The sequence below is a fragment of the Acomys russatus genome, chromosome 19, assembly GCF_903995435.1.
Source record: "Acomys russatus chromosome 19, mAcoRus1.1, whole genome shotgun sequence".
In the NCBI taxonomy this organism is placed as follows: domain Eukaryota; kingdom Metazoa; phylum Chordata; class Mammalia; order Rodentia; family Muridae; genus Acomys; species Acomys russatus.
The window spans coordinates 15,302,076-15,315,685 of NC_067155.1; the positions used below are offsets into that span (position 1 = coordinate 15,302,076).

The 13,610-nt window shown below is 51.1% G+C and overlaps 1 protein-coding gene across 1 annotated transcript; it reads right to left on the minus strand.

Annotated features, from left to right (window-relative positions):
- Nucleotides 1-3,094: 3,094 nt before the first annotated feature.
- On the minus strand, nucleotides 3,095-7,850 carry Tex101 (testis expressed 101). The gene is made up of 5 exons (XM_051162019.1): nucleotides 7,760-7,850; nucleotides 5,569-5,709; nucleotides 4,912-5,100; nucleotides 3,483-3,614; nucleotides 3,095-3,376 (listed from the first exon to the last, which is right to left on the minus strand). The coding sequence occupies exons 1-5, from the start codon at nucleotides 7,848-7,850 to the stop codon at nucleotides 3,147-3,149; spliced, it is 783 nt and encodes a 260-aa protein (XP_051017976.1). The 3' UTR covers nucleotides 3,095-3,146.
- Nucleotides 7,851-13,610: the final 5,760 nt, after the last annotated feature.

The window sequence follows — 13,610 nt, forward strand, 5'->3', positions numbered from 1 at the left end:
AGAAAGAAAGAAAGAAAGAAAAAGAAGTAAACGAAGAAAAAAAAGAAAAGAAAGAAAGAAGAAAGAAAGAAAGAAAGAAAAAGAAAGAAAAGAAAGAAAGAAAGAAGAAAGAAAGAAAGAAAGAAAGAAAGAAAGAAAGAAAGAAAGAAAGAAAAACAATAAACAATAAAAAACAACAACAGCAGCAAAACCAAACTAACAAAAAACCCAAAGCAACAACAGCAACAACAGCAACAAACCAGACCATGACGTTGGGAGCCTGCAGGAAGGTGAGGTGGGCCTGGAAGGAGTTAGGGAGAGAAGTTTGGCACGTTAATATATGCATGTATGAAGTTCTCAAGAAATTAATAAAAAAAATATTTTAAAAGTCCAACTCAGGAGGCAGAGGCAGGTGGGTCTCTGTGAACTTGAGGTCTGCTTGGTTTACATAGTGAGTTCTAGGCCAGCCAGGGCTACACAGTGAGGCTATCTCAAAACAAAACAAAACCGAAAAACAAAACAAAGCAAAACAAAACAAAACACCAACCCCCCCCAAAGCAAGCAAAACAACTGCCCAATTTAGAATAATAAATAAAAATTAAAAATAAAAATGATGTCTTCTTGTGTCGTGTTGCTCTTTACTTTTCTCTATGTACCACTGATGTCTCTGGACCGCGTCCGTCTATCCCTACGGCCCACAGAGGGAAGAGTGCCTAACAGGGGACAGACAGGACATGGGAGGTGTGCTCCTTAGAGCTGGGGAGCCAAAGGGCCCGATTTTCTCTTCATGCCCATGGCAGACATAAGAATCTCAGAGCAGATGGCTCTGACCTTAAGATTGGGCTGGGAATGCAAAGAGAAATTGGCATCCTAGAGCGAAATAAATCTCAGACTCTTGCTCAAATACGGGTTTATGTCCTGGCTCTGCCTGAAGCCTTTTCCTGATAATCTCTCTCTCTCTCTCTCTCTCTCTCTCTCTCCCTCCCTCCCTTTCCCCTCCCCCCTCTCCTTCTCTCCCTATATATGTAATATTAAGTAATAAAACACAATTGTATATATTTATAAAATTGCATATTTCTTACAATTTTTATAAAATTGTATGAAATTTCCAGTTGGCCTGGAACTCTCAGAGATCCACCTGCCTGTAATGCTCTTTCCTTTAAATTCTACTTTATTTGGGGTGTTTAAGCCTCTCTGTTATGGTCCTTGCTATCTGCTCCTCCCAGACCCGGGAAACTTGCTATGGTTGGTGCAGCTTGAGGCCTGTGGGCCCCGCAGGGCAGATCGAGAGGATCCAACAGGGGTGTAAGCGCTGAGGCCTCTCACCTGGAGGGAGTGCAGGCGAATCGCTGTGCTCAGAGGGAATCCTCCTAGTCCTCACGGCTCTCTGAGGGAAGGTGCCCCCTGAGTCTCTCAAGCGGGGAGGGAAACTGAGGCTTGGGAAGGTGCAAAAGCAGCCCAAATCACAACCGAAATGAGGCAGCCGAAAAGCAAGGAACTAAACTTTAATGCGCATTTCTAAATCTCGTGCATTCTGTGTAGGGGGGGTGGGGCAGCCACTCGCGACCCCGCCCCCGCCCCCCCCCCCCCGCCCCCGCCCCGCCGCAACAGGTATGGACATGCTAAAACTCAAACTAAAATGCCACACCTGGGATTAGGACAAAAACATATTTACATAACACGACTGAGTTTACAAAGAAACCAAGACTCCCTTCCCACCTGCCTGTGATGTCATTGCCTACCTGCCACTGGGCGTGGCCCTACCCACGATTATAAAAGGCAAACCCTCCTCGTGGCTTTTTCGCCTCTCCTCTCCTCCTCTGTCTCTCTCTGGGTCACTCCTCTCACTTCTCTGTCTCCCATGCTCACTTAATAAACCCCTCTCTCTACAGTATCTGTTGCCTGACAGCTTATTTTTTTAACCATTAAGTTGGTGCCATGGCTTGGATACAACAAATCCCTTTCTCTGAGTATTCTCGCTGCTGTCCGGCTTCCCGCTGCGTCTGGCTGCGCTTGCCCCAGGCGCCTGTGAGGAAACCTTCCCGGGCAGCCTTGGGTCGTCGTCAACGCCGCCATCCACAGGGTGCTCCAGTCTAACCTTGCAGATCTAGCCCCCTGGGCCTGCATCCTCCCTCAGACCCTGGACAGCGAATTCAACAGCCTGTTCTTCCTGGACCTGGCCAACATTTCAGCCTGTGAACCCTTGTCGCTGCGTCCTACTACTGTCAGCAGGAAGCAGTCAAAGACGTCGATTTCTTCATCCCTTATCCGTTTACAAAAGGCAGAAATAATGTGCTTCAGACCCAGGACAGACAGCTCCAGCTTCTCCCAGGACTCCTCCGTCCCTGTCCCTGTCTGCTGCAGGCCGTGGCTGACACACCCTGCCCTCCACCCTGAACTTTCAGGACAGAGTTTTCCTTCCCTTTCAGCATATCATCTGGACACTTTGTTACTTTTGCTTTCTCTCTCTTTCCCCCTACTTACATTTATATAACCTACTTTACACCAACAATCCACTGTCCTCATTTTATTAATTACAGGAAAGGGAGGAATGTTGCGATTCTGCCCCAGTCTCCTCCTCAGGGCTCTTTCTCACCTCTCTCTTCCCCTTGTCCTCTGTCTCTACTCTCGGTCTGTCTCTCCCTGGGGTGCCCCTCTCACCTCCCTGCTCTTCCACATACCCTATCGGCTGCCTGGCATCTTATTTTTTTAATCATTAAAGTTTCCTTATCTGAAAAATGTGTGTTAGAGATGGCACATTAGGGGCTCCTCTTCAGCACTGAAACTCCACTTCAAGGCTTGAAACATACACAAATCACACATTTGGGTAGGTGAAGTGGATCAGTGGATAAAAGTGCTTGCTGCCAAGCCCAATGACATGAGTTCAATCCCTGGAACCCACATGGTGGGAGGAGAAAATGCATTTCTGAAAGTTGTCCTTGGACTCTCACCGCTGTTTCATGCAGCGCGTGCGCATGCGCGCGCACACACGCGCACACACACACACACACACACACACACACACCATATGCTCTTAGTAACAAATCACAAATTTTATTACTTATGTAAAATACACACGCATCCTCCTTCTCTCTTCTTCAGCCTCACCCCCCCTTCTTCAAGCTGGTGGTCAGCAGACAGAGACCCCCTCAAGCCTCAGAGCCCTCTCAGCAGAAGTGGGTGAGGGGCAACAGCGCTGCTGGCAGCAGGAGCTCCAGCACCAGCAGTGAGGTGTGCAGCCACGAGGCCCCACTTTCTGCCTTTCGGGGCTGAAGAGATGGGCGGTCGTTACAGGTCTCCTTCACTGCCATGGGGCCCACCGACACCATCCTAGACATCAGCCTGCAGCCGATTATGGTGGCGCAGCCTTTAACCTGCACGATGGAGTCCACGCCTCCTATGTGCCAGAAAGGAATGAAGCAACATAGAGTTTAGGGAATGGGGAGACCCCTCTCTCCCTCAGCTCTGGAATCCTGAGCACCAGAACCCCGAGGGGCCTTTACCTCCATACAACTCAAGTCTTCCTTGATAGCACTGGTTTGTCCCATTGGCACAGGGCAGAGTGGGGGCACTGGAACAGGACCCCAGAGCCACACATGTTGGGCAGCGTAAGTCTCCTGCCAGACTGGAAGTTGCTGGATGTGGACAAAGAGAGGAAAGTTAAGGCCATACCCAGCACCTGGAGATGCCTGTCCTGGACGCCTTCTCTTCCCCACCTGTGTCCTGTAGAGGCCACACTAAGCAAGCCCACATACCCTTTCACTGATTTTCTTTGCACCAGAACCTCAGCCTTATAGCTGTTGAGATGGTGCAGTAGGAAAAAGCACTTATTGTGCAAGCCGGGAGACCCAAGTTCAGTTCTTGGCATCCATACAAAGGTGAAAGGAGAGAATCAACTCTCAAAGGTGTCTTCTGACATGTACACACACACTCACACACACACCAAACAAAACAAACAAAACAACCCAGTGACCACATGGCTTCCACAGTCTGCTTAGACATGGTGAGACTTGTAGGTAATTGGTGGTATTACAAGTCAGGGACTGCATTCAAGGTGTAGTCAAAGAAATGGAGGGACACCTACCAACCGAAGATGACACCTAAGTGTCTTCAAAGAGCAGAAACCCAAGTCAAGAAAGAAGCTGTATATGAACATGGGCTGAGACAGAGATGGTGACAGTATCGCTGTTTGGGTGGTAGGCGCAGGAAGGGATGGACTATCTTATTTTATTTTTTAAAATAAAAACAATACCTATACCATCTACATAAAAAAAAAAACCCTATCACCTTTTAGGTGTCTGTATGGTGCATGCATGTTTGTGTGTGTGTGCAAATGTGGGTGCATGCGTGTGGAGGCTAGAGAGCAGCCTCAGGTGTCATCCTCAGGAATATTGACACCTCCTTTGAGTCAGGATCTCTCATAGCTCTGTGGCCCACTGATTAGGTCAGACCAATTGGCTAGTAAACCCAGTAAACAACTCCTGTCTCCCTCCACCTCCGAGAGCTGGGATTACAAACTCACGACACCATACTTGACTTTTTGTTTTGTTTTGTTTTTCGAGACAGGGTCTCTCTGTGTAGCCTTGACTGTCCTGGACTCACTTTGTAGACTAGGCTGGCCTCGAACTCACAGCGATCCGCCTGCCTCTGCCTCCCAAGTTCTGGGATAAAGGCATCTACTACCACCGCCCAGCTATACCTGGTATCCTTATGTGGGCCAGGCAAGTACCTTACCGACTGACCCATTTCTCCAGGCCCCATTCATTCTAAAAAATGTGACTATGAGTCTAAGAAGGGCGTGGGATTCAAAGGCAACAACTCAGAAGAGGGCTGGGGGATTCTTTTGCGTCTAGCCCACTGAGGCCTACGCCAAGCAGTAACACTGAGAAGCCAGACTAACATCTTAGTGCTCAGCCCCCATTTCCCAGGTACCTGTGGGATCTGTATTTTGTGGCTTCCAGAAGGAAGATAGACTGTCTTTGTTGTTGCAGAGGGTGCCATTGCAGTAGTTACTGTAGGACAAAGCAATCAGGCCAAACTGGGCCGTATAATGGATTAAAGTCATTGACTCTTCTCCTTGGGTGCAGCTCTTACTGGCCAAAACGACAGTCTTGGTTCCATCTGTGAAACAGGAAGTGGAGAAGGCGGATGACGGTGCCGCCATGCTGAGCGGGGAGAAAGCAAATGACAGGCCCATCCTCTCTCACAAGCCCAAGGGATTCCCAAGGGATTCCCCCCCCCCCCCCCCCCCCATCTCTGCCTCCCCAGTGTTGGGACTGCAGCTCAGGCTACCATGCCGGGCATTTTTATGTGGGCTCCTGGGAATCGACCGAGAGATCCTTATGCGTTCAAGACAAGCACCTCACTGACTGAGCTGGCTTTCCAGCCACCATCTATGTTGCCACAGGGCTGTGACATTAGTGACAGACATCACTCAGTGAGTATGAGAGGGAGCAGGGAGAAACGAAGCTGAAAAGATGGGCAAGGTCAGATGGCTTGAGGCCTGAAGATCAAACTGGACACCTGGGCCACCGTCACCCAGCAATGAGGACCCAGGAAGTGATACCCAGTACTTGGTCCCCACCTTACCTGCTTTAATCAACAGTACAGTCTCCTGGCAAAGTTCCCCGGGATCACACGTCTCAGCCTTTGATGTCCAGTTAAAGGTTCGGCCTGGATCATCTTCTAAACTCACAACTGTGCCCACCTGACAGCGTAGATTGTGGACCACTGGGAAGATGAGATTTAAAAATAAAAATTAAAGCGATTGCCCTTCTCCATGGGGTGCCCTTTTCCAACCACAAATCCACCCTCTGTGGACCAGTTGCTCCTCTATGTATCCCCCACATACCAGTCCAGTGGGAGGCTCCCAGCAGATAGAGGAGCAGTAAATACTGGATGCGGCAGGCTACCATAGCTTCTCTGAGGTTGGAAAGAGCTGATCAGGACCTGGGAACTGACAGAGAAGAGGAGACAGTTCAACCTGACAGAGAGGGGTTACATCTCAGTTTTCTGTAAGTGTCCTCTTTATGGTAGACTTATGGTACGGCTTTTCAGGACAGACCATGAGGCCATGAGGTCTGTGCTGAAAGAGCTTGTGAGTTAACAGCAAGGCCGCAGGTTTATTGTTGCCTCTGTTTCCATAGCTCCACAGTCAGCCACCTACAGTTAATCAACAAGAATTTGACAACTCTTTCTTCACCTTCTAGACGCAGGATAATGGGCTGAGAGGCCTCTGCCTTAAGCCTCAGAGGTTCAAATCCACAGCAGAAACCTCTCAAGGGCTCAGTATCTTGGCCCTTAGGACCTGGCTCCACTAGAACTTGAATTCTGAGAGCCCTCACCTGTTCATCCTAGGATTCAGGAGTTCCAGTTCCAGCTACACGCTACGCCCCGCCCCTCCCGCCCCACCCTCGCCTCCCACACGCACACGTGCTCCAAAGACATATGATTCTGGGCAGCCAGCCTATTCCCTCAGACTCAAGAGTCTAGGTCAATTCTATTCCTAGATACACAAATATAGACTCCAGGCTCCTCCTTCAGACCCTAAGTCCAGAACCCAGCACTCCGAAAAGACCCAGAGGAAGAGACTCCGGTTCTCCTTCCTCAGACACAGGGGTTCCACTCCCGCCTTCTCTCCCTCAGAATACAGACAAGGGCCTCGAACTCTGACCCAGGGCTCCAGATCCCCAGCCCTCCTCCCTCAGACTCAGCCAGCCTCCCAGCCTCCTCCGTCAGACAAAGTAGCCAGACTGCAGCCTCCTCCCTCAGACCCATGAATTCAGATCCCAGTCCTCCTTCCTCAGACTTGGGAGTCCGGGACCCAGCTTTCCTCTTCCAGACTCATTGTTCCAGAACCCCAACTTTCTTCCCTCAGGCACAGAATTCCAGATCCTCCCCTCCCCCCCCCCCCCACCCGAGGCCCTCGGACCCAGGAGTCCAGGCGCCAGCTTTCACCATTCTGACTAAGCGTTAGCGTTCCAGACTGCCAACCTTCCTCCCTCAGACACAAAATTTTAGATCCTCCAGGCCTCCTCCCTCAGACCCCGGAGCCTGGGCCATCAACCCTCCTCCCTCAGCCCGAGGGGTCCGGTAGTCTGTCTTTCTCCCTCAGGAGTCCTGCGCAGCACCCCTCCTTCCTCATTTCATCTGGCTTCTTTCCTCAGGCTTGAGGAATATGGGTCCTCCACCTTTCTTTTTCTTTGTTTCCCTTTTTTAAGGCAGCAAAATTCTTTCGGGCCGACCGCGCCCAGCTTCGATGGCGACCGGTACCTTGTGCTGCCTTCTGGTGGAGGCTGCAGGAGGCACGGAAGGCGGGGCCAGCCCGGCCAGGACACTCGAAACCCCATTGGCCGAAGAGGACTCGTCGCCTAGTCTGATTGGACCAAGCTTGGAGGACCACTGCATCTCATTGGTCCCCTGAGAAGCCAATTACAGGCGGCTTCTGAAGGCGCATGCGCACCGTGCCTCCTGGCTGTTGCTGCCCGAGGTGCGTCCTCCAGCCCACAATGCTTCCCTCAGTTTGTGGGGGGTCCCTGTCTCCGCTCCCCCAGCCGCTCTAGGTAGTAAACTTGGCCTTTGCCCAGGCAACTGACCGCCTACCGGAAGGGTCTCTCATACTCCTCGCCATGCCCCTGTTCCGGGACCCACCCAGTGGCCCTAGCTACCACGTGTCGACTTGCTCTTCCTCTCCATGCAGCAATGGAGGCTTTATCCTCTAACCCTGTCCCGGACGGCTGTCTTCCCTGTCGCCGAGGATGCCATCAAATACTGTACTCACGCACGGGTGGCAACCGGGTGATGGCGCAGGTTGCCTGCGCATCCAATGAATCCGCCTCCTCCTTCGTTAGGACTGTGACGGAGACAGACATTCGGACTAGTTGCACAGGGGTTTAAGTTTCTGGATTACACTTCGTTTTGGGTGCGTGTGTCATCGTGTGTGTGTGTGTGTGTGTGTGTGTGTGTGTGTGTGTGTGTGTGTGTGTGTGTGTGTGTGACCATTTATGCAGCACTGGGCGTTGGAAGCCATGGCCTTGTGCATGCCAGGCAAGCGCTCCACCAGCTGAGCCCCAGCCCAGGGTTTATGATTATGCCTTCTAGCACCTTCCACCTTCACACCAGCCTTTCACTTTCTTCTCCCTCTCCCCTGTCTGAATAACACACACACACACACACACACACACACACACACACACACACACACACGCACACACACACACGAGGACATGGGAGCCTTTTGTCTTTTGGACTCTGGCTTAGTCGGCTTCACACTGTGTCCTCCTGAGGTGGGGGTGGGGGGCTGGGGAGGGGCGGGAGGGCAGGAGTTTGTTGGTAATGGCTGCCTAGTGCTGCACTCACACCCCGTGCTGCCTTTGTCTGCTGTTGTGACAGGTGAGGTGTTTCCCTGGCTCGCAGAGGGCTGAGGTGTTGCTCTTCGGCCCAGCTGTATTGAGTGATCATGTTATTTCACCGGCTGGGACTCTGACTCAAGAAAAAATGTGCTAATAAAATACATGGTATGAACTTAGGAAGACGTCACAAGGACACGAATTCCTTTGTAATTTATTGTTGTTGTTGTTGTTGTTATTAATTATTATTATTATTATTATTATTATTATTATTATTATTATTATTATTATTATTATTATTATTATACACAAGAAGTGAGAGCCAGAGAGATGACTCTGAGGGTACAGGCACGTGTTGCCAAGCATGACACCCCGAGTTTGAATCCCGGGACCTGCATGTTGGAAGAAGTAAACTGATTTCCCAAAGTGTCCTCTGTGCTGTGAACCTTGACAGACGCCCATCAACGTACAAGCACACAAAAACTCAATAGAAGAATTGACATCTGAGTGGTCATCGTCACAGGACTGAGGAGGTTAAGTATCTGTGACGGCAATCTGTGCTGTCGCCTGCTCGCTGCTCATTTGTACAGCTTGGCGGCATCCCCAGTGACACGACACGGGGCGTTCCTCATTAAAAAAACAAAAAACAGCAACAAAACAAAATCCCTTCAAGATGCCACGTGACTCCGCAATAGGAGGATGCCCTCAGCAGCAACCGCCAGAGACCGTTACCCAGCACTCACTCTCTGCGCATGCGTGCATTCTGGGGCGCACGGGCATTGGCTTCTCCGGCGACCAATGAGACGCAGCGATTCTCCAGGCTTATCCAATGAGGCCGTGAGATGAGTTCTCATGGATGGACCAACTTCGACTGTCTGCTCTGGCCAACTCTGCCACGTTCGCTTGCTTTGGGGCGCGTCTGGAGGCACCTTCCAAGCTCCAGATTCCGGTGAGCACATTCTGAAACCAGGAAGATTTTTTCTTTCCTGCTTACAAGGAAGAAGAGCAGTGAGGGACCAGATCCCCGAGCCCTGAAGAGAGCATCCAGAAGCAGGAAGGAGGAAGAAGCGGCCTGCGGGAGTCTTGAGTCTGAGGGAGGAGGGCTATGGCGTGGACGCCTGAGTGTGCTGCAGGGTGAACGGGCACTGACGAAGTCTTGGGTCTGAGGGAGAACTGGCTCTGGGCACCTTAAGCTGAGGGAGGAGGCCTTTGGTCTTAGGAAGCTGGATTTACTCCCTGGGTCTTTGAAGAGAGCTCAGCTCTAGACCGTGTGTCTCTCTCTGGGAAGCATCTGGGGTCTGGCCACGCAGGATTGAAGGAGGAGGCCGGGCTTGGTACTCCTTCATGGCACGGTGCTGAGGACCGGACGCTTTGGCCTGAAAAGGAAGCTGGGTGACCAGATCCTGAGGCGTCCTGTGGGGGTGGGAGGTGATGCCACACCTAGGCTGAGAATCCGAGCTCTGGTGGAGCTGGTCCAGGGACCTTGAGAAGGTTCTGCTGGGGATCTCAGGTCCCGAGGCTTAACGCACAGGCCTCCTGGACCCATCACCCTCCTCTGGACGCTGCAGGGACACGGTCGCTGGGCTCCTGGTGTCAGGGAACCCAGAGCTGACTGAGAACTGCAACCAGGGAAGCTGAGGTACAGTAAGCCTGGGGTAACTCCCAAGTACCTCAGCACAGACTGGCTCCAGGGTCTTGTGCACCCTGAAGTTGTCTCTGGCTAGAAACCAAGGATTAAGCTGCGATTGTCGGCTGTTCTCCACAGTTCCAGGTGCTGAGCAGCTGTCCCCAGCCTCAGAGAAGCCATGGGAGCCTGCCACCTCCAGTGCCTCCTGCTCCTCTCTCTGCTGGCCTTCCCTCCCTGCTCAGGTAAGCGTGCGGAAGAGCAGCCATCGGCATGTCGTGAGTTAAATGTCTCTTAACTGTTTGGATGAGGAGAAAATGGGGTCGGACAAGCGAGGGAGAAAACGTGTGCAAAGAGTCTGGACTGACCATGGGTCTGTCACACCTAACTCGACCACCCACTTTTACTCACAAGAGTCCTGCCAAATATTTAGAGAGGAAATCAAACTTTTCTTCAGTAAAGGATGCTACCGTATTGTCCCACTGGCCTCCTCCTCTCTTTGCCTTCACCTGAGTAGTCTGGTCAACTTAAAAATGTCTTCCAACCTCCAGTTGTTCTCTGACGTTACATGATGTCCTCTAGCCTGAGGGACTGTACCTTTCTCACAGTGACCGAGAGGGGTGGACTACGTGAAGAAGTTGGATGGGAGCCGGAGGATCTTGGGAGGGAGGAGAGGACAGGAAGAAAGAGGCTGCGCCATGGGTTAGGCGGAGGAGAAGCACATGGGCAGCATGGATGGAGATTTTGGCCCAGATGATGGCCAGGCGGGTGCTTAGTAATGTGTGTGAAGGAGCAATTGCCGCAAGAAAAGGGGCCGGGGCTGGCCTCTTCCGCATTAGCCTCACATTGTTAAGTAAATTAAGTAAATGAGGAGAGAGAATAGAAAGGTGGTAAAAGCAATTGAAGAGCTCTCGGTCCGACCTTTAGTAGAAAAAGGGGACAGCTGTGATTCACCGTACAGACACAGGACCTCACCGTGACCCGGAAGAAGAAAAACAAACAACGAGGCCTCTCAGGAAACACTCGGGGCCCACACTGATGGAATTATGGGAGAGTTTTAAAGCAGCCATGAAATGGCTGGTCTCGGCCTGGCTTGTGAGGCTGTGGGCCACGGGAGCAGGTGGGGTCTGTCTGGCTGCTGTGGGAGCAGAAAAACTGAGTAATGCTGCTCCCAGTCAGTCCCTCCTTGAGGCGAAGGCTGCGACACTTGAGACAGTGCGAAGGCAAGCAATTCCAGAAGGACTGGCCTATCAGAGCCTTTGGGAGCACTTGGTTATCACCGCCTAGAACTGGGGCCAGGTGTGGTGGCGCCGCCTTTAATACCAGCACTTGGTCTGCAGAAGTGGGATCTCTTGTCAGTTTGGGGCCAGCCTGGTCTACAGAGTGAGTTCCGGGACAGCCAGGGCTACACAGAGAAACCTTGTTTAAAAAAAAAAACGAAAATCAAACCAAACCGAACCAAACCAAACAAAAACACCCCGACCCCCCCAACCCCCGCCCCGCCCCAAACCAGGAACTGGAGAATACACAGGAGGGAGCAGGTGTTATTGAGAGGACTAGGAATAGGAGAAGCTGTGTTTGTACCCCAGTTCGCAAGAGCCTCAAGGGTGTTCTGGAGCTTTCGTGCCTTTGCTGAGCCGGTTGGTTGGGTAAGATCTTTATGAAGCATGACAGACTTTGGCAGCGACTTAGACCAGCGTGCAAAGAGTGCACAGAAAGCGAGAAAGCAACTTAGAGGAAATGAGAAAAAGGGCAAAGCGGAGGAAGAAGATGTCTGTGTTATTTGAAGACAAATGTGGCAGGATGTTTGTCACGCTGGAGTTCCTAAGGGATGGATTTATAGAAAGCTAACCTGTGTGCTGATGAACTGCTGGAAGGCCCTAACACCTGAGGAGTTGGTCACAGAAAACACCCTTGTAAGAACTATTGGGCCCCCAGACTGAGAAGGGTTCCTGTTCTCCAGCAAAAGGTTATACTAGGTGGAGATGGTTTGCCCAGCCACAAACGACCCCAACAGCCAGATGGGAGAGGCAACAGCTGAAAGGACTGGTATTGGCACAAGACACCCCAAGTCCAAGTCCTCAGCTCAAAGGGGTTTTATTTTCCCAAGAGGGACAGAGGGCAGGGTGTAAGAGAGAGTACATAGGGGATGAGGGAGGGGGGAAGGGTACGGGGGTACTTGGGGAGAGGGTTGGGGGAGTATCTGTCCTGGAGGGGGACTAAGGACTGCCTCTGGATAGAGAGGAGACAGATGTGACACATAGACAAATGGCAGCTTATAAAAGTACAAGGGGAAACCCCATTTTAGGATGAGGTGTTTAATTCTAATTTGGCGTGTTAATTAGGTGAGTCAAAGGAGGCTTTTGATTGCTGGACTTCAGTGCTTTGATAGCTGGACCTTGGTGGTCAGCATCAGGAGAAGGAAGTGGCCAAATAAGGGAATAGACTTCTGTGGCTAGCTTTAGGGATGTAACCTAACACTTTTCTTCTCTCTCTCCTCTCTCTCTCTCTCTCTTTCTTTTTAGGCAGGGTAATAGAAGAGGAGCAAGGTCTGCCAGAGCCATGTTTGGCATGCTCAGGCTGGCGAAAGGCCCTTCATTCCCACCATGTTGTTTTATTATTGGGCCATTGGGTGTTGGATAAGTGGGCATTATCCGCTGACATTGAGGCATCATTGTTAGAGGACCCAAGGAAGCTGGGTTTCTGGCCAAGGCCAGGAAGAACAGGATGTGCCCATTGATGGCCAGGTTCTGTGGGACCATCTGAGGCTAGGCAAGTGTAGTCCAGTCTGCGAGGCTGGACCAGCATGTAGAATCTGAGGAAACGGCTGGTGCTGGCGCTGGAGCATCTGTAGTTGATTTGAAATCTGTTGAGACAGAGAGACGAGGGTCAAGGTAAAGTTGAGTTTAAGAGGAAAATTATCTTGGATGTACATGTGAAACTTGTAGGTTCATGGTCCTGGTAGTTGGGGAGAGGAGTCCCAAGATCAGGGAAAGGGGGAGAGATCCCAGGGAAAGGGGGGGGTGTTGGAATCCCACCCTTAGGAGTAGGAAATAGACCAGAAAACTCAGGCTGTTGATTCAGGAGTACTGGTCTGGAATGGAGCTTGAGAGATCTTGAGGATCTGGGAAATTTAGATTCTGTTACTGTTAGAGTTCGGCACTCTGCCTACCTATGATGTCATTGCTTACCTGCCATAGGGCGTGGCTCTGACAAAGCGTCCATGTGGCCCCCTCTCTACCTGTGTGTGGGGGGAGCGGTGTCTCATTTTCTCACTGTCCTTGTCTCTGTCTCTCTGGAGTACCCTTCCCCCCTTTCCGTCTCTCCCCATGCGCACTTAATAAACTCCTATACAACATAACTTGTGCTGCCTGGTCCCTTTGTTACCTTATATCTTATCTTACCTTAGGTCTAATTATTAATCTTAACAGTTATCTGACAGCAGGGTCTGGTTGTGTTGGGGAGCAAACAATTTGAGCGGCTTCTGTTACACTAGAATAGTGCTTCCTGGGGGTTCTGAAACTGGGATAATTTGGGAATGTGGGTGATTGAGGAGGCTCACGGTCCTATAACAGGTTTTGAGGTTGCTATGGGAAGGTTGAGACAACTTGCTTTGGTTCCCAAAGGGGGACTTGGATGGTCAAGGGGACAGGCAGTAC

Excerpts from the sequence above, each read along its gene's own strand:
- Tex101 (XM_051162019.1), bottom strand. The coding sequence starts at position 7,850 with ATGTCTGTCTCCGTCACAGTCCTAACGAAGGAGGAGGCGGATTCATTG. Across the intron at positions 5,101-5,568 it reads TGTACTGTTGATTAAAGCAG|ATGGAACCAAGACTGTCGTT; the intron begins GTAAGGTGGGGA and ends CCTGTTTCACAG. Across the intron at positions 3,615-4,911 it reads ACAAAATACAGATCCCACAG|CAACTTCCAGTCTGGCAGGA; the intron begins GTACCTGGGAAA and ends GTCCACATCCAG.